Below are 21,658 nucleotides of genomic sequence, written 5' to 3'. Positions count from 1 at the left end.
GGAGATGGACGAGGACCTCAGACCTCTATATATAGTAGTCGGCTTCAGCGACCTCAGGGCAACACCATTCCTCTTAAAAACCATGGATCCGAGCCTGACTCTGAATTGCATTTTAAACAAGACGTATTTTTATAGGGCAAACATTTTTTAAATTGCGTAAATTTCAGGTGTTGTTTTACTTAGGTATATTATAGATCTGATTCAGATGACTTCCTTAAATATAAACGTACTCGATGATCATATGTGTTGATGATTGTATATGAAATAATGTAAGTATATATGTCACACGCTCGGCCTTTGACCGGCACCCCCTCCTCCCAGCAAAGAATTGGCAACGAACGGATCGCCGTCAACTATAAGTGCAGGCCTTTTTTGTCCGTTGAAAATATGAATGCCGATATGCTTCTGTAAATGGGCGTGCGCATCGTAACCATTTGGCGAATGTATATATCTACCAAAAAGTGCGGTGAGGCGTTTAGGGGGGGGGGGGCCTTCCCAGACGAATATAAACTTTTTAAGATTAAGGTGGCCTCTTGAGGCATTCGTATATTTAATCACTTAACTTTTTTCCCTCGAAATTTAGACTATTATATCTAAACAATATTTCTTTTCCCCCTCTAAATTTCAACTTTCTACCTTCATTTGACTTTCCCTTGATATTTTTTTTTTGTCGATATAAAGAGTTGGTCGAGATTGTTCCTTTGTACTATTCATCCCGAGTTTCGTTTATTTCTCGCAATTGAGAGATTTGTATAAAAAATGTCGACGTTTTTAATTTTTAATCCCTTTATGTTTTTTTCACATCAAAATTTTGACAATATTCTCAAAATCATAACTTTTTTGTATGGACATTTCGACTTGTTCCTAGACATTTTTAACTTTTCATACCAACATGTAGATCCACAATCTCATTTAAAAATACCGACTATGTACTTAAAACTTCTCCCCGCCCCCAATCGACGATCATTCATTGACATTTTTTACTAAGGACGACCGACTTAGAATAAGATATAAGCCTAACGTCATTTTTGTCATACATGAAAATATACTTTGTCTAGACATCTCATATGTCTATTTGTGGAAATTAACAGAGGAAATAATTAAATAATGAGTTACATTATAAACTTCCCAAACTGATGACTAGCACCTGATTTGGGAGCCATACGATTAAGTGTAGGGTCAAAGAGCAATATTACGCTCTCTGTACGTTAAAGGTAATTATATAAATTACGTAACCTACATCATCTTCAGTTCACGTACGATCATTAAAAAAGAGCGCCATCACATTCTGGGGCCTACACGAAGAAATCAGAGATAAATATGACCATCGAAGAAAGAGATCAAATTAACGAAGATCCCCCTGAGGTAATGTCACCACTATTAATTGAAAGAGTTTCACTTAATCCTTATCTTCGTTCAAACAAATAAAAGGAATTATAGTCGTTATGAACGAACGAATGTCTGTAGCCTAATGTCAGGCCGAAAAATAGGCTAGGCTTAGGTTATAATCAGCCTAAGTGTAGGTTAGGCTACGAAACCAGGCCTATATTGTATAACACAAGTTGACCAGGCTCTGAATATGAGAGCTAGCTTATAACTGATAAAGCCCAGAACAAGCCATAACACTAACAGCAGCAATAGGCTATTCTACAAAGTCATAGCTTCATTTTTTTAATTGTAAAGTGTATTTTTTTCAGGGAGTATCACTACCTAACAAGTCCTATAGGGTTTCGTTTATAGTACACTTCCTTTCACAAGTTTTCTTTTTTATCTCCTATGTTGTAATGTCATACTTATGTTGCGGTCACACTAATTAGCGTCAACTCACGACAACTCACGACAACTCAAGACAACTCAAGACAACAGGTTTAAAATAACATCAAATACCATCAAATACAATTGATGTTATCAGAGTATATCTGGAAACACGTTTAAAACTGACTGGAACCAGCGTGCATACAGATCTTTCACGGGAAAAAATGTTTTTGTCGTAAAAATCGCCAACTTTTTCCTAACGTTGAATTAGACGACGTGATGCTATTGCGCTTGCGCAATGCCATCGGACCGAACCATTATAATATGGGTAGGTTTGTGCTAGGTTTGGAAAGTACCTTGTGTACAGTGTCGGTAAGGTGGGTTGTCGTAGTAATAAAGCACCAAAGTATGGTGAATGAACTCCAAATCAAATTATTTAATGTTTTAAAATAATGAATACTTCTTATTATTTTTCCATTGTAATTTACATATGTTATTATTAATTTTACAGAGTCTTGCTTACTATCATTTTGCCCGGTTTTATTATTCTCTTCGTCAAATCATTGAATGTTTTTAAAATAATGAATACTTCTTATTGTTTTTCCATTGTAATTTACATATGTTATTATCAACTTAACAGAGTCTTGCTTACTATCATTTTGCCTGGTTTTATTATTCTCTCCGTCAAATCATTGAATGTTTTTAAAATTATGAATATTTCTTATTGTTTTTCCATTGTAATTTACATATATTATTATTAACTAGAAATGGAGGCTGTAGGCGGTTTTACACTATCTAACTCAACGTAGTGGCCAAGAACCTGATGTATTTTTAAGGGAGGGCCCGAAGAGTGTTCAAGCTTACCTATACACCCCACATCAAAACCACGCATTTGAAAAAAGCACTTTTGAAACATTGGCACTTAATTTCGCAACACGCGGAACTATCCAAACTGTTTCCAAAAGAACCGATTCTTGCCTACAAAAGGGCCCAAAATCTCAAAGATTTACTTGTTAACTCAAGGTTTCGTTCTAACGAAGAATCAGCTGACTCTCAAGGTTCACACGAAGCTCTTTTAGATGCTCTTATAGCTGCACTATGAGCCCATAAAAACTCGTGCACAGAAAATAGATGCATTTTGTGAACGAGACGCTCATGCCGAATATAAAATTCAAAGGCTTACTACTGATGAAGCTCCTCCTATAAAAGTTGAGAGCAGAAACCGGTCTAGTTGGTCATAAGAACCTACGCTAGTCTTTCTTACTATTAAAAGTACACTCAATTCACCTAATAGGTGCAATTATGTTTCACCATGGGGAGCATGCTATAAGTTCATGTTCTTCGGGCCCTCCCTTAAAAATACTTCAGGTTCTTGGCTACTACGTTGCGTTAGATAGTGTAAAACCGCCTACACCCCCATTTCATTTGTTTAGGATTGGTAGTGAGGTAATGCCTACGGTTTTCAAATTTTATGCCTTTAGTGGCTGTGGCAATTTCCTCTTTCTTATAGTTACGGAGTAACAGTTTCTCTGTGAACGCATTCTTTTTCTCTAAGAAGTCAGTCTCGTTGTTACAGAGACGTGCGTATCGTAATATTTCCCCTTTAATGAAGCCTTTAAAAGTGGCAAGTGGGTGTGCAGAGTTTCTGAGACTTCTTGACATATATCTAATGCCTCCTCTTGGGGAGTATTGGTATACATGGCGACGACATCGAGTGTAGCAAGTACTGCCGTTTTGGGTAACGGGTGGCTTCCAAAATTTGCAGAATGTGATTTGTGTCTTTCACATAAGTGCTTTGTTTTATTACAATAGGAAGCAAGAAATAGTCCACAAATTTCGATATTTTTTCGGTCGGTGATCCGTTTTCACTTATTATCGGTCTACCGGCAAATTTTGAGTTAGCCGGGGTGCTTTATGAATTTTTGGTAGCACATATATGACCGGTGTGCGGATTTTGTGGCTATATGGTGACAAGTACTCGAAGGTGCTTTTTATCGATCTCTTTTGCAGAGAACATATCAATTAGTGTTTCCTGGACTAAACTTTTAGTTTGAAACGTCATATCACTTTTTAACTTTTGGTGGTGACTAGCTAATTGCCTTTCAATTTCGGCTTGATAGTCTGAGTGATTCATTATAGCAATGCCGGTACCTTTATCGAAGGGTTTGACAATAATAGAGCGGTCGTTTTTAATTGCATTTAGTGCAAAACGTTCCGCCTTATGCGTGTTGCTATTGGCGTTTCGGATAGTAACACTTGCCATTTCGGTTTGTGTTGCTTCCAGATAGTCCTCTAGATTTTTACTAAAAGTCATTTTAGGTGACCATGTGGAGGGTAGACGGAATTTTGTAATCCCTTTTTGCATTTTATTCTGCATGATGAAGCGGATTCTCATTTTTCTTTTAAGGTCTTTTAATGACATGAGAAAGATCACTTCGTTTAGGTTTTACTGGAGACCCTTTCCCAACGCAATAAACTCTATATTGGACATGTTTCTGTCTGTAAAACAGTCATAAAAAGTAGTTAAGTAAAATTAGATGGCGCTCGTCGCCTTTTGCCAAGTTACCAGTGTGTGGGCACCATTCTCGATTGAAAAATTACTTACCTGTAGTGTAATGGTTCGGTCCAATGTCATTGCGCAAGCGCAATGGCATCACGTCGTCCAATTCAACGTTAGAAAAAAGTTGGCGATTTTTACGACAAAAACATTTTTTCCCGTGAAAGATCTGTATGCACGCTGGTTCCAGTCAGTTTTAAACGTGTTTCCGGATATACTCTGATAACATCAATTGTATTTGATGGTATTTGATGTTATTTTAAACCTGTTGTCTTGAGTTGTCTTGAGTTGTCGTGAGTTGTCGTGAGTTGACGCTAATTAGTGTGACCCCTTATGTTGTGATAAAGCAAGTGTTTATGTTGTTAGGCGACTAGTATTATGGGTCAAGGCCTATAGTTTTACAAACTTGACTGAAACATTAGGCCCCAACTGTTCAATCAGTTGAATTGAAATGGAAGTCCTTGTTACATTTGAAGTTTTAGTTGCTAATTCTTGAGCAGTTATTTAATTCTTTCTGAGAGATGTCACAGTTGGCAGTATTAATATTCCCTCACATGCAAGACAGAATACTTGAGCAGCTAGAAATATGACATTGTTTGTCCATGCACTTGCTCTAATTTTTAATTGTTATCTTTATTTATTAGTTTAGATTGATGTGATGGAGATGGCTTTTGAAAATTAATGCTGAATCTAAAAAATTATTATAAGTTCTTGACTTGACCTTCAACCATCTTGAAAATATGCAAAGGAAAACAAAATGAATGTAACTAACATAGAATTTCACAATTAAGGAAGTAGGTATGGAAATCATTTATGTTCTTTGACTGATGACTGTTAACTGACTTGTCATGTGTTTATGTTATTAGTGTCTACTGGCAGAGAAACATCACTGGCATTTAGCCATGATTGCAAGAGTTAAAAATTATGTCATAACATTTACCCAAACTGAAAAGAAAAGACGGTAACAGTTGATCATGTTTGCCTATCCATAGGAGGAGGAAGAAGAGGAGGAAGATGATGAAGACGAAGAAGACTTAGTGGTAAGAACATCTTCATTAACATTGAACTGCTTCATGCTAGAAAATACACCATTAACCTGGAACTGCTTCATGCTAGAAGATACACCATTCACCTGGAACTGCTTCATGCTAGCTAATACATCATTAACCTGGAACTGCTTCATGCTAGAAAATAAATCATTAACCTAGAACTGCTTCATGCTGGAAGATACATCATGAACCTAGAACTGCTTCATGCTAGAAAATACATCATTAACCTGGAACTGATGCTAGCTAATACATTATACCTGGAACTGATGCTAGCAAATACAACATTAACCTAGAACTGCTTCATGCTAGCTAATACATCATTAACCTGGAACTGCTTCATGCTGGAAGATACATTATGAACCTAGAACTGCTTCGTGCTAGAAGATACATCATGAACCTAGAACTGCTTCATGCTAGAAAATACATCATTAACCTGGAACTGATGCTAGCAAATACAACATTAACCTAGAACTGCTTCATGCTAGCTAATACATCATTAACCTGGAACTGCTTCGTGCTAGAAGATACATCAAGAACCTGGAACTGCTTCATGCTGGAAGATACATCATTAACCTAGAACTGCTTCGTGCTAGAAGATACATCAAGAACCTGGAACTGCTTCATGCTGGAAGATACATCATTAACCTGGAACTGCTTCATGCTAAAAAATATGATATGTTGTACAAAAATTTTGCATCATTCTCATTAGGCCATGTTATGTTATTATCACATAATTGGATTCTCTAAAGCTAAGAAGGAAAATAGAAAAAATAGAAAAAAAAAATGTATGGGATCAGCTATAATCATCAATCTATTTTTAATCCAATTAATCATTAAATCCAAAATAAAGATTAATCTATTCCCAATTCATTCTTCTGTACAATGTGTATGTGGAATTCGGTAACAGATTATGTTTTCCAGTTCAGTGTCCTCACATAGTCGCATAAATGATACAAATAGATATTTGCAATATCTGCTGAAAAAGCAGTATCAACAAGATCAAGAATAGCAACAGTATGGTGATATATTGATAATCGTAATATATTGATGATGGCAATATTACTGATCTCTTTGATTCCTTGCCAAAGCTTAAAGGAATAAACATATGCCATGGTGATGGTGCTTATATTCATAAGTTGTGCAATATGATAACCCCCACCCACCCCCACAAGGACTTCAAGTTTAAGCATGACATTACCCATCCAGTGTTATTTTCATGTCTCAATATCATGATCAATCCTTTAACGGTAACTGAGGGAGTAATATCTCTTTGAATATACAACACTATTCATAGAATAATTTACGTATATTATATACGTGTATATTTGAAATGGTAATGAGTTGGAAAATCCAGAACAGTGAAAAAACTTCCAGCCTCCTTGGGGAATAGAACAATGTCTTCACTTAATCATAGTAAGAGTTTGTAACAGAGCATATTTCTTGTCTGTTCATATCCCATTTTAGGATCCCAGAGATGAGCTTGTGGAGAAATGTGGGGAGCATTGTGAAAAAATCAAGGCGGAGTTAGACGCATGCACAGAGAGAGTTACCAATAAACCAGGCACAGAGGAAATGTGCACTCAGGAGCTCTTTGACTTCCTCCACTGCGTTGATCATTGTGTAAGTCTTAACTCATTGATTGCTTCCCTTTCCTCCTCAAACTCACACAGAGTAGGAAAATCTTACTGAATTTCCCGCAAACATGTTGCTAGTTAGGGCAATTACCCTACTATTATTCACGAAGCAGAGGAATGAGCACTCCTAATAAATAAAAGTACTTTACAATGAAAAGAGCATTGGAACACTTTAGTTGCTATTTTAATTCTTTTAAGTCCTTTCTAATTTGTATTATTATTATTATTTGGGAGGTGATTCTTCTCTATGATTTTGTTGGAATGATTTCCAACCCTGCTCCTTCCCTACACCATACACCCCTCCTACCTTGTAGCCCCTCCCTTACCTCTTCCCCCTTACTTCTTCCCACCACTCATTGGATTCTCCTTCCCGCTGCATCTTACCAACACTGACTTCTTCAATCTAATTGTTATTGAGATGCTTTTGCAATTATGGCTTTAAAGGAAGCTGAAGCTGTTCCAGTTAACACTATTCAGATTCCTAACTTTTGAGCTTACTCCTTTTTGGAAATATGAAATTTACTCAGAAAGAAAGCTCTAAACTTTATTGCTGATCCATACAGTATTAAATTTTTAAATGATTGAAATTCATTTGACTTTTCAAATTGATATAATCCGGAAACTTTTAAAAGTAGTTTGTGATTATAAGTACTGCATAGTCATGACCAGCTCATCAGAGTTCCATTCCTAGTCTTACTTGTTGGCATCCAAGTTACAGTCAGTTTTCCCTCAAGTACCAAGCTAACAGATAACATGTTTTTGTATACCTGTACTCAACGTTAACAAATTAAAACATAACCTGGGTTCAAGTCATGGCTGGGTCATACCAAAGATTCAAGGAAATGGGTCCTATTAACAAAGCCATTGCAAGACATGAAAAAATGTGATTGAGCGATGTCGGATTGGGTGTTTGTTGCATGCTTTGCTTGTAAAGTCCTTGAAGCCTTGATAGAGATATAACTAAATGAATCAGGAATGATTTGCATAAATTTGCAGAAGTTTACTATTTAAAAGATATCAAAATCTATAAAAAGAGCCAGAATGACCATATTACCACTGTCAGGGTGATGTTGCAATACTAAGTTATTATAATGTTATGAAATAGTAATACCATCTCTTTGATGTTACCGAAACACTCCATCGAGACACCTTACGCAGGTGCGTATCCAGGGGGGGGGCGTTGGGGGCGCGCGCCCCCCGGGTAAGGAAAAGAGGAGAGAAAAAAAAGAGAAGAAAAAAGGGAAAAGGAGGGGAAAAAAGAAAAGGAGGAGAGGAAGGAAGGGAAAAGAAAAAGAAAAAAGAGAGAAAAAGGAGAAAAGGAGGGAGTAGAAGATAGCCAAGACCTCGGGAAGAGAAAGATCCCTATAATATACACAGGGTAGCCAGTGACAGATCAAGGATTACGGAGGGGGTGTGCGCCTCACCCTACCCCTTACCCCGACAACTCCATTTTTGACGTTTCCGTTTTTCCTCTCTCACTAATGTACTTGAACTCGACCGAGTCGTCGGGGAACATAACGCATTTCGGGAAGGGGGCGACCGCCGCCCCCCCCCCGAGCAAATTTTCTTTATGACATCGCTAGTAATTTCAAAATAGACAATGCTTGGATGCAACTTACAAGGCCTGGGAAGTGTCATTTCCAGCAATCTGGGAGGCATTTTCGGCCAAAATTTTTCTTGTACGCTTCGCGCCAACTCATGGTGGCGCTTCGCTTAGATGGTTTGCCTACAGGCTTTGCCCTCCCTTGGCAATTACTCGCTACACGCCTGTTCGAATTTGTAAAGCAAAGAGCAGATATAACATCATATCAATGAGCATTGAAATGCATGTTCCACGATGTACAGCCTCAAAAACTGTCAATGTGTGTAGTCAAAGGCGTAGGAGCCAGATTGGATTTGGGGGCTGTAATGACTTGCCCGAAAAAGAAGCCAAAATTTTTCGCGCGCAAAGAGCGCATTCAACATGTCGATGCCAATATCATATAGGCAAGATCGGTCATTACATTGTATGGCATCGTCTACCGCACGGTCCGTCAAAGTTGCACAGTATACCGCCGGATGCTAATGTAAACAACCAAATGTCTTATGTAGATGGAGAAAAACCATACAGATCCATTTATGTCAAAACTCTCTTTTACAGTAGTAATGTCGGCCAAGCTTACAACTTTATTTAAATTACCAAGGAGATCATTTTAAGCTATTCATTGCTATTTATTTTTCTTTCAGTAGGTGCCCAAAAAAAATGGGAAAACAATTGGGGGGGGGGGGCTGCAGCCCCCGCCTCCTACGGGACCTACGCCTATGAGTGAAGTGTTCGGTTTCGATATCGGAAATATCTGCTATTTTTCTGTTCCTTCAACCAAGTTTTGTAAAAGCCATTATAAGAGGTTGCAATATTTCTACACCAATAAATTAACTGTGTCTGAATTTTCCAAAATTTCATCACCAACATTCTTCATCATACTTTCCTCTACTCGTTCAATTTTGACCTGTCTGTTAGGGGTTCAAGGAGGTTTTTCTATATTGGTTGTCTATAGATTGAATTTTCTGCAACATTATGGGTATGTTTTCAAGTGATTTTATTCACGAGAAAAGTGAATTTTCAAATTCTCAACAAGTAATGGGCTTAAAACCTTCAAAAGTGGGGCTTTCGGATATTGTGGGCCGTGACGTAGAATAACCTACAAAAGCAATGATCCATAGGACATGCAATCAGGTCGAACATGATGTGTGACTGGTGACAATCTTCAAAAAGGATATGGATGGAAAAAAATTTTGGGAAATACTTGGTTCTCAGGCAAAAGTCTACATCTGGTTGCTCATTTTCAAGCCCGAGAAGTGCCATTTCCGGTGATCTGGGGGGTATCAAAACCAGAAATTTTCTTGTACGCTCCGCGCCAACCGATGGTGGCGCTCCGCTTAGATAGTAATTCGCGCCCCCCGGGTTAGAAAATCCTGGATACGCGCCTGTTACGGGCCTCTTATGTATTTATCTAGGTCATGGATTCAGTTTTCCCACGAGAAGTTTTTAACTATCTTATTGAATCTTGGTACAGGGCCTTTTCCCAAAATAGATTCCATTATGTCTGTGGAACATTCGAGAAGGTTCTCTCACGTGGTATGGAAGTTTCCATAGAAAGGGGATGGACTTCCAAACTCCCAACCAATCAGGGCAGATCAGTGCCAGCGCACTTATTTTTATATTGTTAAGTTAATACAGGATGGTCAGTTTATTGGCTGCCTACTGATTGTGCGCAGAGAGATTTTATGGAAGTAAGGTTTAAAAGAAAAAGGAGGCCGAAAGTTTTATCACTTGATCAGCAAATTTATCACGCCGCCGAAAGTTCATCACTCCTAATTGTTTAATTGACGGAGTCAAGTCAAGTCAAATCAAATCATTGTAATTTAGTTTTATTTGTAAAGAGAATCGACAGAGAAGAAATTATACCGAATCACTAATCAAATCCGATCTTGTCAAATTGTTTTTCTGTGAACTCATTGTTTTCGCCCGTTCGAGACATCTCCTGAAGAAGCATAAAAACGGCATCAAGATATCCCAGTACCTTTCTATCGCGAGTCCCGATGTAGTATTACCATCGGAGGAGCCGGGCTCGTCACAATATTACATGGTGGAGATCGGTTGCTTTCTTCAGGAACAAAACGGTAACGGAACTTTTCACAACTTTCGTTCGTTACGTTCAATAACGAACAGGAGGATTTTTTTGGCCCGAAGACGTAACGAGGAACACAACGCATGTTCACGAAGTTGCCTAACATACACACTCTACGAGGGAAGTCAGCCTATACTAGCCTAAGTCTGTACACCGGAACCACTGATCTGTACACTAACGTTAATCAACCCAGCATGCAGTTCGCGTTTGAACATTCGCGCAACTAGTAGTTAGTCATACTACAGCTCTAAACATCAGAACTGAACATTTTCGCGATCTAAGCCTAGACTCTACCCGATGTCAACGGCGAACGAATCTGCAGTTATACGAGATGTAGGCCTACCTGCTACTACCTGCCGCTGCTACTGTACTACTACTACTGCTAACCGAGGGACTTCAATCATCGTTTCCAGTACCAGTTCTTAGATAAACTTAAGGGTGAGTGAAATCATGCCAATTTGTATCCCAACCCCTATTTGAGATCAGAGTGTACTGATAAGTTATTTTAATCGTGTCCATGTATTGCATATTTGCTTATTTGTATTGCGGTCGATAGTGTGTTCAATTAAGTATAGGCTCATGTTGTATACTCATAACTAGCCTAATTGTATGCGGCATAATGTCCGTCAGTGAACAGGAAACTTCGACCTCTGTTAATGTTATGCAGAAACATAGGCCCACTGATTTTTTGCCATCACGATTTCAGGGCGATGTAATTGATGCAGATTTAGCCGAAGCTCATTATTTGGGATTTGAAGATTATTTAGAGGTGCATAAATTGCCGTCCCAAACCACCCCTGAGGCTGTAGCGGAAGAATTTAATGAAATATGTCGCATATTTAAGCGAACACTAAAAGGCCAAGCCAGACTCTGGATTGAAAACAAAAATTTTTCAACTATTACTGATCTGCGCAAGCAATTCCTTGCTCGTTTCAGTCCAGGAACTTCTTCCTATGCAAAATCACAGGCATTTCACGCATTAAGCTATACGCCAGGTGATACAGCTCAAGCACATTTGGCCAAAATTTCCAAAGCTGCAGCACAATTAAATTATGGCGAGGACCAAATTAGAGATAAATTGATCTCGACCCTGCCTTTGCAATGCCGCTCAGCAGTGTTAATGTCTGCATCACCACAAGCAACAATTGCAGATTTGGTCATGAAAGTGCAATGTTATTTTGACTTACAAATCCAAAGTCAACCCACAGCTTCTTCCGAACAATTTATGGCAATGCACGACAAAGCGTCTTCTGTTCAGACTCCTACTATTTCTGCATCTTCTGAGATACACGAGTTGTGTACCAAAATTCAGGAATTAGAAACCAAGTTTGATCAGTCACGTAGGTCAGAATCGCAAGACAATCCAAAAGATATGAGGCAAAGATATAGTTCTCGTGATTCTCGTGGTCCTAGGACAGGTCAGAATAATAACAGGAGAAGGTTACCATGTTTTAATCCTTCAATCACATGTTACTACTGCCAAAATAGAGGTCATTTTGCACAATATTGCCAAATTCGCCTAAGCCATGAATTGGAGGCTAAGGTAAACAGAGTACCAACACAGAATTTTCAGTAGGGAGCACTTATGATTGCACTCATCATACAGTGACTCCAGACAAAGTACCAAGTAAAGGAAGATTGAAACGTAAAGCAAATAATATTTGGAAGAATAGTAATATTCCTAGTTCTAAATATACAGGTAACGACCGTAGTGTGGATATTCAACTGGACACACGTAATTTTGTAAGAGGTACTTTACATGATGGTAAAGGAATTTCATTGTTGTTTGATAGTGGAGCGACACGCTCTATCATTTCTTCTTCTACAGTGCAAAATTCAAAGTATTTATCCTCTATACAACCAGTCTCAGTTGATGTAGTAAACCTAAAGTTGGGTAATGGTCAGTTTATTCATGCGTATAGCACGATAACATTTCAGGTCAAAATTCAGGGTCATGAATTTCAGCTTTCTGCTTTAATTGCTGCAAACCTGACAGGTATTGACTTAATATTAGGTAGTCAAACTCTGAAGGAATTGAATGGATCATTGGACTTTACCACAAACTGTTTTAGAATTAAACAAGCCAAAGTCTTCCTTAGGCCAGTGCAGAGATTTGTTATTTACCCAGGTCAGCAAAGATACATTACTGTACAGGGACGTCTTCCACTATATGCACGAAATGCAGATGTGGTTATTAAACCGTTTCCTCTAATATCTCGTATGTGTCCTTCACGAATGTTAGTGAAAATGCATAAAGGTAGAACAAAGATTCTACTAAGGAACATGGGTAACCAGAAATTTTGTCTGAATCCTTCTCGCACAGTGGCTCATTTAGATTTAGCAGATATCATTACGGTCACAGAAGACATACCTACTGATTCTCTAGATTTTCTCAATGTCATGAGAGACATCGAAAAACCATCTCTTTTTCGAACCAATTCAAACTCTAAAGAGAATCGTGATGAAATTACACGATATAATTTACATCGATATCCACATTTGACAGCCGATGATCCCCTGGTTTCCAAATCCGAACAGGAAATCATGAGAGAAAACATTAATTTGGAACAAAGTATTCTGAATGCGTCAGAAACAGAAAGCATTTATGAATTTCTAGACTCACATAGAGATGCATTTTCTCTTTATGGTGAATTATCTCACTGTCCAAATTATGAGGCTGATATTACTCTTACTAATGATGAGCCATTTTACATACGTCCCTATAGACTTTCAGATGAGGACAAAGTCATTGTCGCCAGTGAGCTAGACAAATTAGTGCGATTAGGAATCTTAGCGGTAGGACATCAGTCTTATACCTCACCGGTTTTCCTCATTCCAAAGAAGGGAACAAAAGACAAAAGGGTTGTCACAGATTTTCGCTACTTGAATAGTAGGATAAAACGTCTCAATCACCCATTTCCATTACTGAATGAGACTATCCGTACCATAGGGTACTCTGGAGCCAAAATTTTGGGTGTTCTTGATTTAAAGTCTGCATTCTTCTGTCTGCCACTTAGTGTTCATGCACAACAATATACAGGTATTGCTTCATTTCATGGAGGAAAGCATTATTATTATAAACGCTTACCACAGGGATTGAATTTATCTCCAGCGATCTTTCAGTCGAAAATTAATGATATTTTGGCAACGATCCCAAATTCAAATAAGTGCTGTATTGCTCATCATGACGATATTATTGTGTACAGTGCAGACAAACAATCTCACAAACAACACCTACAGGCAATTTTTAAGGTTTTAATGGACAACGGATTGAAAATCTCTCCGAAAAAGTGTAGCATTTTCCAAAATTCAGTCCGATATATGGGACATTTGCTCTCAATAACCCCAGAAGGTGAGGCTTGTATCCAACCTTTGCATGACAGATGTGCAGCAATCAGGAACACACCGAAACCACACAATGTTAAGTCAGTAAGACGATTTGTAGGTGCAGTTAATTATGTGGCTTCATTTTTTCCAAATATTCAAGCACTATTGCAACCATTACATCATTTGAGTCGTAAGAGAAAGGTATTTAAATGGACAGAGGAACATCAGTGTGCATTTCAAAGTATTAAAGAGTTGTTGTGTAATCCACCTATATTGCATATGCCACAGAAATATGGTCGTTTTGTATTATATAGCGACACATCACGAGTAGCAACAGGATCATACCTGACACAAAGAGTTAATGGCAAAGAGAATATTATTGCATATTACTCTAAGGTATTACCACCAGCATGTCAGAGGTATAGTGTAACTGAATTAGAAATGATGGGTCTACTTATTAATGTGACAGCATTCAAACATTTATTGCAAAATGTAGAATTTGAGGCATATGTTGATCACTCAGCCATTGTTGAATTGTTTAAGTCAAAACAAGAACCAGCAACTTCACGCTTACGTAAGCTTCTGTTCAAATTGTCAGAATTTACGTTTCAGGTTGGTTACAAGAAAGGCTCAGAATTGGTTTTGGCAGATTATTTGTCTAGAGCACCACAGGAATTTCACTCTGAAATAGATCAGGTTGCTCAAGAGGTCACTTCTTATGAGGATTTTTCAACTCCACCTAAGGAGACATTTAATCCAATCATGACAAGGTCAATGGCAAGGTCAATGGGAGTCAAAGTTCCAGATTTATTTCCGAATAAAGTCACAAAGGAGTCCAAGCAGGATTCCCCAGCCAAAGTATCAACAAATAGAGTTAATAGGACATCCGGTCCTAAGGCAACACATTCTAGTGATCATGTTACACAGAGACCACAATCTGAGTCACAAAAGACGACTACACCAGTAATTTCTACTGATAAGAGAGATACATGTATTCAAAGGCCTATTATTACTATGCCGAGTGAAAATCGACATACATTTAGCCCAGATGTATTAGTTGTGCCAAATTTTACAAGTGTTTCTCAACCTACAGAGCCAAGATTAGTAGATCAGAGTAGACATAGAGTGCAAGAGGTAATCAGAGAACCACCTCCAGAATTATTTGTTCAGCCGAAGCCAGTCATAACAAACATTGATCATTTGGTTACAGGACACATTCCAAAACAAAAGGAATTGAATAAAGTCATGAAGGCAATTCAAGGAAAGCTGATCAAAAACTATGATCTGCCATTTGATGTAAAAGAGTTGCAAATTCAACAACAAACTTGTCCTTACTACAAACCAATTTATGATTTTCTTGCACATGACATTATTCCAAGTAATGTTAAGCATGCTAGAACTGTTCGTTCTCAAGCAGAGGATTATTTGTTATGTAATAGTTTGTTATTCAGGATATTTTTGCATGAGACTAATGATGCTAAGATGACTCTTCAGTTAGTCGTACCTGAGACTATGGTAGAACAGATAATATCTCGATATCACGATGACTTGTTAAGTAATCATCAGGGTGTAATGCGTACATATTTGACCATTAGACAGCATTTCTATCTGCGCAATATGTTTCAACGCATCAGTAATTATATTCAGGCATGTCTTCGTTGTCAAGAATTCCGTAAGAAACCGGACAAATTGAGACAATATCATGCTCGCATTCCTGATTCTTATCGTCCTTTTGACAGACTTAGTCTGGATTTCAAGACTATGCCCACAACGGCTACAGGATTTAAACATTTGATGGTTGTTTGTGATGAGATCACTAGATTTGTTGTATGTGTTTCTCTTAAGACTCTTGATGCTGAGACAATATGTGAAGCATTATTGCAGAGGGTAGTCACAACCTTTGGTCCACCGTCTTGTATCATAAGTGATGCGGCAGCTTCTCTTACAGGAAAATTAGTGGAGCTCTTAAGTTAAAGCTTTAGGCATTGAACAAAAGTTCATCAGTGTAAGCAATCATGGAAGCTTACAGGTTGAAAGACACATTCAGACTCTTTCAAATTTCCTCAAAGTGAACTTAAATCAGTTTGGTACGGATTGGGTACGATTTGTCCCAACATCAGCCTATGCATATAACACATTTTCCTCTCCTCAGTTAGGTAGCTATAGCCCATTTGAACTTGCATTTGGACGTAAGCCACCAAATCTTACAAATTTATCGTTCAATCCAATGGCAGGATTATCACAATCTCATGGAGAATATGCTGCATTGTTAAAGAAACGATTTGATCATTTGTCAAGGGTAATGTTAGTCTTACAAAAGAAGCAACAAGATGCTCAAAATGTTAAGATAAGTGCAAAACTAGACAAAGGTGCAATTTATTCAACGGGTCAATTAGTGTATCTATATAAGCCAACGTCTTCCTCCTTGACTGCGAACTCTCGCAAAATTGCTGCAGAATGGTGTGGACCACTAGTAATCCATCAAGTTTTGGATAGGACTCATTATTTGTTGGCCACTCTCAAAGGAGAAATTCTTAGTGATGTATTCAATTATAACAGGCTTAAACCATGTTTTGTAAGAGCATCTTCTGAAACTAAGAATATCACCAACATTCAGAAATTGCGTCAGGTCTTGAAGACAAAGGGTTCATCAAGTGAAAAGCTTGCACGAATGCGAAATGTTTTGAGTAGTAACACTTCTAATGCAGAAAATGTTAATGTCATGCAAGATGCACATATTGAGTTTCATGATGAGTTTGGTAACATTTTGCCAGGGGTAACTTCAGATCACATCATGTGTCTTATGACCACTAAGCCAATGAATGTTGCATCCTTTTTAGAGAATAGAGCACATAATGAAGGATTAGCAATTCCATATCCTTCCATTAAAGATAGCATATTAAGGCAAAAGAAAGTTTTTGCAAATGCTCCACAAGGAGACATGAAAGTCCAACGTGCTCGATACAAATTGGGTGAATTACAGGTTCTGGTCACCTATCAGACACCATGTTTTCCTTCAGGCTTTAAGAGTCATGATTTTTGGTGGAATGTAGGAAAATATTCCAACACAGAGGAAATAATGAATTTTCTCCATGAAAAGGGATTGAACATTACAGGCAATCCAGGCAGGATGTTGCAAACATTATATGGTTAATATGTATAACTGCATATTGCTTTAAGTTCAGATGAACAGGTGTTTTACCCACAATTGTATGAATGGAATGCGTCATGGCATTTACCTGCATACCTATTAAGTGGAAGTCATTGTACTGTATGGTGTAACAATATAAGCTTTATTGTTAAAACCACCACCAAGTGACCTAGTTTCATCTTTTATAGCAAATGTGTAATGAGTATACCTTATTTCTCCTTATGAATTCGTTCAAACGTTTACCCGGCAATTAGAACATATCCGGAATATTAGCAACATGGGTTTTCATATATCGAGAAATATTTTAAGGATATTTACATTGCATCATTTATGTTATATACTGAAGGCTATTCAGAGACAGCATTGAAGATGTGCAACTTTTGCTTACAGCAACAGTTATCGAAGCAAATGAAAGTATAGATCTTTTGAGGAACTTGTGTATATATTTTCTTTTCCTCAATTATTCATGCAAAAGTAAATTTCGTCATGAAGTTGAAAAGACAAGATGTTAAGTATTATGTAAATTTGAAGAAAGATTTGTTGATGTCATAGTCTATGGAGTCTCTTTTATGGTATCGAATATCTAGTACTTTGGTACTTTACTAGATCATTTCGGAGTGCATACCTAGGGTCACCATGCTATCGAGTCACATTTTGTTGATTTTCTTGAAGTGGATGTATATGATTCACACGGTTTCAAAGCAGTTTTGAAACTATGCCTTCATTAAAGAGGAGGTTTTGTAAATGAGTTTGTAATATTTTAAGGTTCTTTTTTTGTGTACGAATTTTTTATGGAACGCCAAGGTGTTCTGTTCAGTTAAAAGATAACTAAGTCAAGTATTCTCTGATCTCTCCCCAATTCACGGCATGATTTCACTTTTGATATAAATGTATTATTGATGTATGAAATGCATAAATGTATTTTGTTAGAGATACTGCATATTTTGCTGTCATGTAACTTTAAGATACCTTAATGATATTTTTTTTTAGATTACACCATATGATGTCATCAATGTTGAAGAGGTACACAATATTTTCATGGAGAATAGTGTCAATGTATATACCATATGATCATTTTAATAATTCGTAACCAAGATGTTAACCTTTGAGATATATGAAGACCATTTATTGAAGTCAATGAATATTAGTGAATGAGCTTACAGTACTCTACCTTCTTGGGATAATGATAAGTTCAAGCAGTATGATGTTAAAATTTTGGAGTATCCAAAAATTTTAAAAGATTGAGGGGGATGTTATGAAATAGTAATACCATCTCTTTGATGTTACCGAAACACTCCATCGAGACACCTTACGGGCCTCTTATGTATTTATCTAGGTCATGGATTCAGTTTTCCCACGAGAAGTTTTTAACTATCTTATTGAATCTTGGTACAGGGCCTTTTCCCAAAATAGATTCCATTATGTCTGTGGAACATTCGAGAAGGTTCTCTCACGTGGTATGGAAGTTTCCATAGAAAGGGGATGGACTTCCAAACTCCCAACCAATCAGGGCAGATCAGTGCCAGCGCACTTATTTTTATATTGTTAAGTTAATACAGGATGGTCAGTTTATTGGCTGCCTACTGATTGTGCGCAGAGAGATTTTATGGAAGTAAGGTTTAAAAGAAAAAGGAGGCCGAAAGTTTTATCACTTGATCAGCAAATTTATCACGCCGCCGAAAGTTCATCACTCCTAATTGTTTAATTGACGGAGTCAAGTCAAGTCAAATCAAATCATTGTAATTTAGTTTTATTTGTAAAGAGAATCGACAGAGAAGAAATTATACCGAATCACTAATCAAATCCGATCTTGTCAAATTGTTTTTCTGTGAACTCATTGTTTTCGCCCGTTCGAGACATCTCCTGAAGAAGCATAAAAACGGCATCAAGATATCCCAGTACCTTTCTATCGCGAGTCCCGATGTAGTATTACCATCGGAGGAGCCGGGCTCGTCACAATATTACAATAATTATGCAGTAAGAAGATGATATAATGTGATGATAGCAACACTGCTGTGTGCAGGTGGCATTATAATCAGCAAGGAAGGGGAAAACCCCGTTTGAATGTGGGGGGGGGGCAGGAGTGTCTTTGTACCCATCTGTCTCCCACATTTCTAAGTGGTAATGTATTCTATGGTATTGCTGGATCAATCAACTGGATCAGTTGCCTTATCGAAACAGTGGCATGCAATTAAATGATCAAACTTTTACTTTCACTAGCTTTATACTCTTTTAAATATGTCACTGAATATGCCAGCTGCATCATCTGTATAGATGTAACCGCAAATAAGTAGTTTGCAATATCTTTGAAATGAATGGGCTTCAACTAACATGGGAAACAATATAACTGGGCAACCTGATCAAACTTCCAATTAGAGGACATTTCACGCTAAAGTTGTTAGGTGTCAGAGAAATGTCAGAGTCCTTGACGACCAGGTCCGAGTATTGGTTCTGCACAGCCAAGGCCAAGTCTTAGTGCTTGAAAATTGGACTTGAGTCCAAGTTTGGACTTGAGTAAGTACTGCAACACTGGTGGTTTGTTACGGCGGTCAGGTATGATGAGCTGATTTAACAGTGATTGTTATTGTTAATGAGCATAATAATCCCCTTTGCCACTCCTGTTCCTAAACTTTGAGTTGTATATGACAAAGGAAACTCACTGCTGTCGAGAATAGACAGAAATGCAAGACAAAACAAATTCTCAGAGTTTTGCCATTTCCTGCTGAGATTGCGAAGTTGGATCCTTTGTACTACCTTGTTTAAGTAATGGAATTTTTTTATTGAAGATCTCATTTTCTGCAAGTTTTGAAAAAGCTATAACTTAACTAAGTCATTGATGGTGACCATGATGCAAAGTGGTTATTCAAAATATTGAAATGAAAAGTATCAAAGTTATGTATCTAACAGGTTCACCAGAGTTCTTAGAACTCCAACAAATTCAAGGTACACGTAATTACTGTGTGTTTATGTACAATATTCTTCCTTTCTCTTGCACAGACTGGCCCTAAAACATTGGCTCTCTACAAATGACCCTATGGAATGGAACTAAGAACCTTTATATGAACTGTTACAATGAAAAGCTGATGATTTGCAAATGTTTTGAACTCTTGTGAATGGCACTTCAAGGTAGACGGATCAAATAGCAGTGAAGACACAGCATTGAATAGAGAGGCCGAGAGGAACCCACTACATACAGAGAGAGTGAGAGAGAGATCACACAACATCTGCATACGATTACTTTATACAGTTAAACCCTTATACAGTTAAACCCTTATACAGTTAAACCCTTATACAGTTAAACCCTTGGTCATAAATGAGAGGTTGACTTACAAGCACTGTTGATAACAATGAGTAAATAAGGTATGAACAAAAATTGTGATGCATTACTTGAAGACGTCAAAATCCTGTTGATTGTTCAATTCATCCATATATTTATGTTAAGTAAATGACTTGTCAGCTAGGTGGGGGGGGTGGGATCAGCTAGGTGGGGGGTGGGGTGGGGGCATGGTGTATGGATGGTAGGCTACGGTCTACCTAATATATTAAATCAGTTGAATGAGAGCTCCTGCAACAGTGTTTCTTTAATACGTATGGAGATAATAGCGTGAGACAGATTTGTAACAGGTTACTTTATTTTGAGGTGGATTTATCTACCTGTTATTTCCCTGATTTAAGTTCATGTAATAATCTCTTGGGGAAACATTGCAAATTGTTTCAGGTCTTTTCACATTGGAAAATAAGTGACTCAAGTCATGACTGTTTATAATTATAATTCTTATTCTGGTATTGTAGCTTGTTGAAGGGTTCGCATCTCTTGTTTTCGATGTTTAATATCTCTCTTTTAATAGGAGTATATATATTGTGTGATGCTGGATACTCACAGTGTTAAGATAGAATGGAGTCAATATATTGAGAAGTTGCCTATTGTGATGAATGCCTTTGTCTTTTTATATTTGTGGAGATCTGGAAAGGGGATAATTCTAATATTTTTGGGGGGCTGGTGATGGGGCATGGTGGGCTTCTGAGAATCAACCTTAAAATACATTAATTTCAGATAACATTCTTCCCCTCCCTGTCTCTCCACCCAGAACTAAGTTTGCTACTCCTATGTCATATGTGCTTTGGTATATGATTATCCTTCTACAACATAACTCTGTAGTAACAACAGTTTGAAGGACAAGTATTACTCTGAATAGTATTAGAATAAACAGCCTGTAAATGTTACTGGCTATTGAAATAACTGGAATGGGTATATAGCTGCTCTCTATGGAACCCGTGAAGTTTAGACTTACACCGGTAGAGGCCACAAAGACCGGTGTGAGCCATAACTTGATTACGATGAAGCTGGTATGGGGTTAGTCAATGGCGAGTATCCAGTGATTTAAAGACGGTAAAGGGGGAGGGGTACAGAAACCCCGCAAAACCTTATGGAATCCAGGGGTGTAGCCAGCATCTACCAGTTTCTAGTGCCAACGCATATTCGTATTTATTGTTGACACTGTTGAATAAACTGC

General features: G+C 37.7%; 1 protein-coding gene across 1 annotated transcript; it reads left to right on the top strand.

Annotated features, from left to right (window-relative positions):
* Positions 1 to 1,254: 1,254 nt before the first annotated feature.
* Positions 1,255 to 21,074, top strand: LOC139976275 (uncharacterized). Its single transcript, XM_071984922.1, has 4 exons — positions 1,255 to 1,365; positions 5,305 to 5,352; positions 6,826 to 6,981; positions 20,142 to 21,074. Exons 1-4 carry the CDS (start codon positions 1,321 to 1,323, stop codon positions 20,172 to 20,174), a joined length of 282 nt encoding a protein of 93 aa, XP_071841023.1. The 5' UTR covers positions 1,255 to 1,320; the 3' UTR covers positions 20,175 to 21,074.
* Positions 21,075 to 21,658: the final 584 nt, after the last annotated feature.

This window comes from Apostichopus japonicus, chromosome 2, assembly GCF_037975245.1.
Source record: "Apostichopus japonicus isolate 1M-3 chromosome 2, ASM3797524v1, whole genome shotgun sequence".
Classification (NCBI taxonomy): Eukaryota; Metazoa; Echinodermata; class Holothuroidea; order Aspidochirotida; family Stichopodidae; genus Apostichopus; species Apostichopus japonicus.
This window is presented reverse-complemented; position numbering and strand designations above follow the sequence as displayed.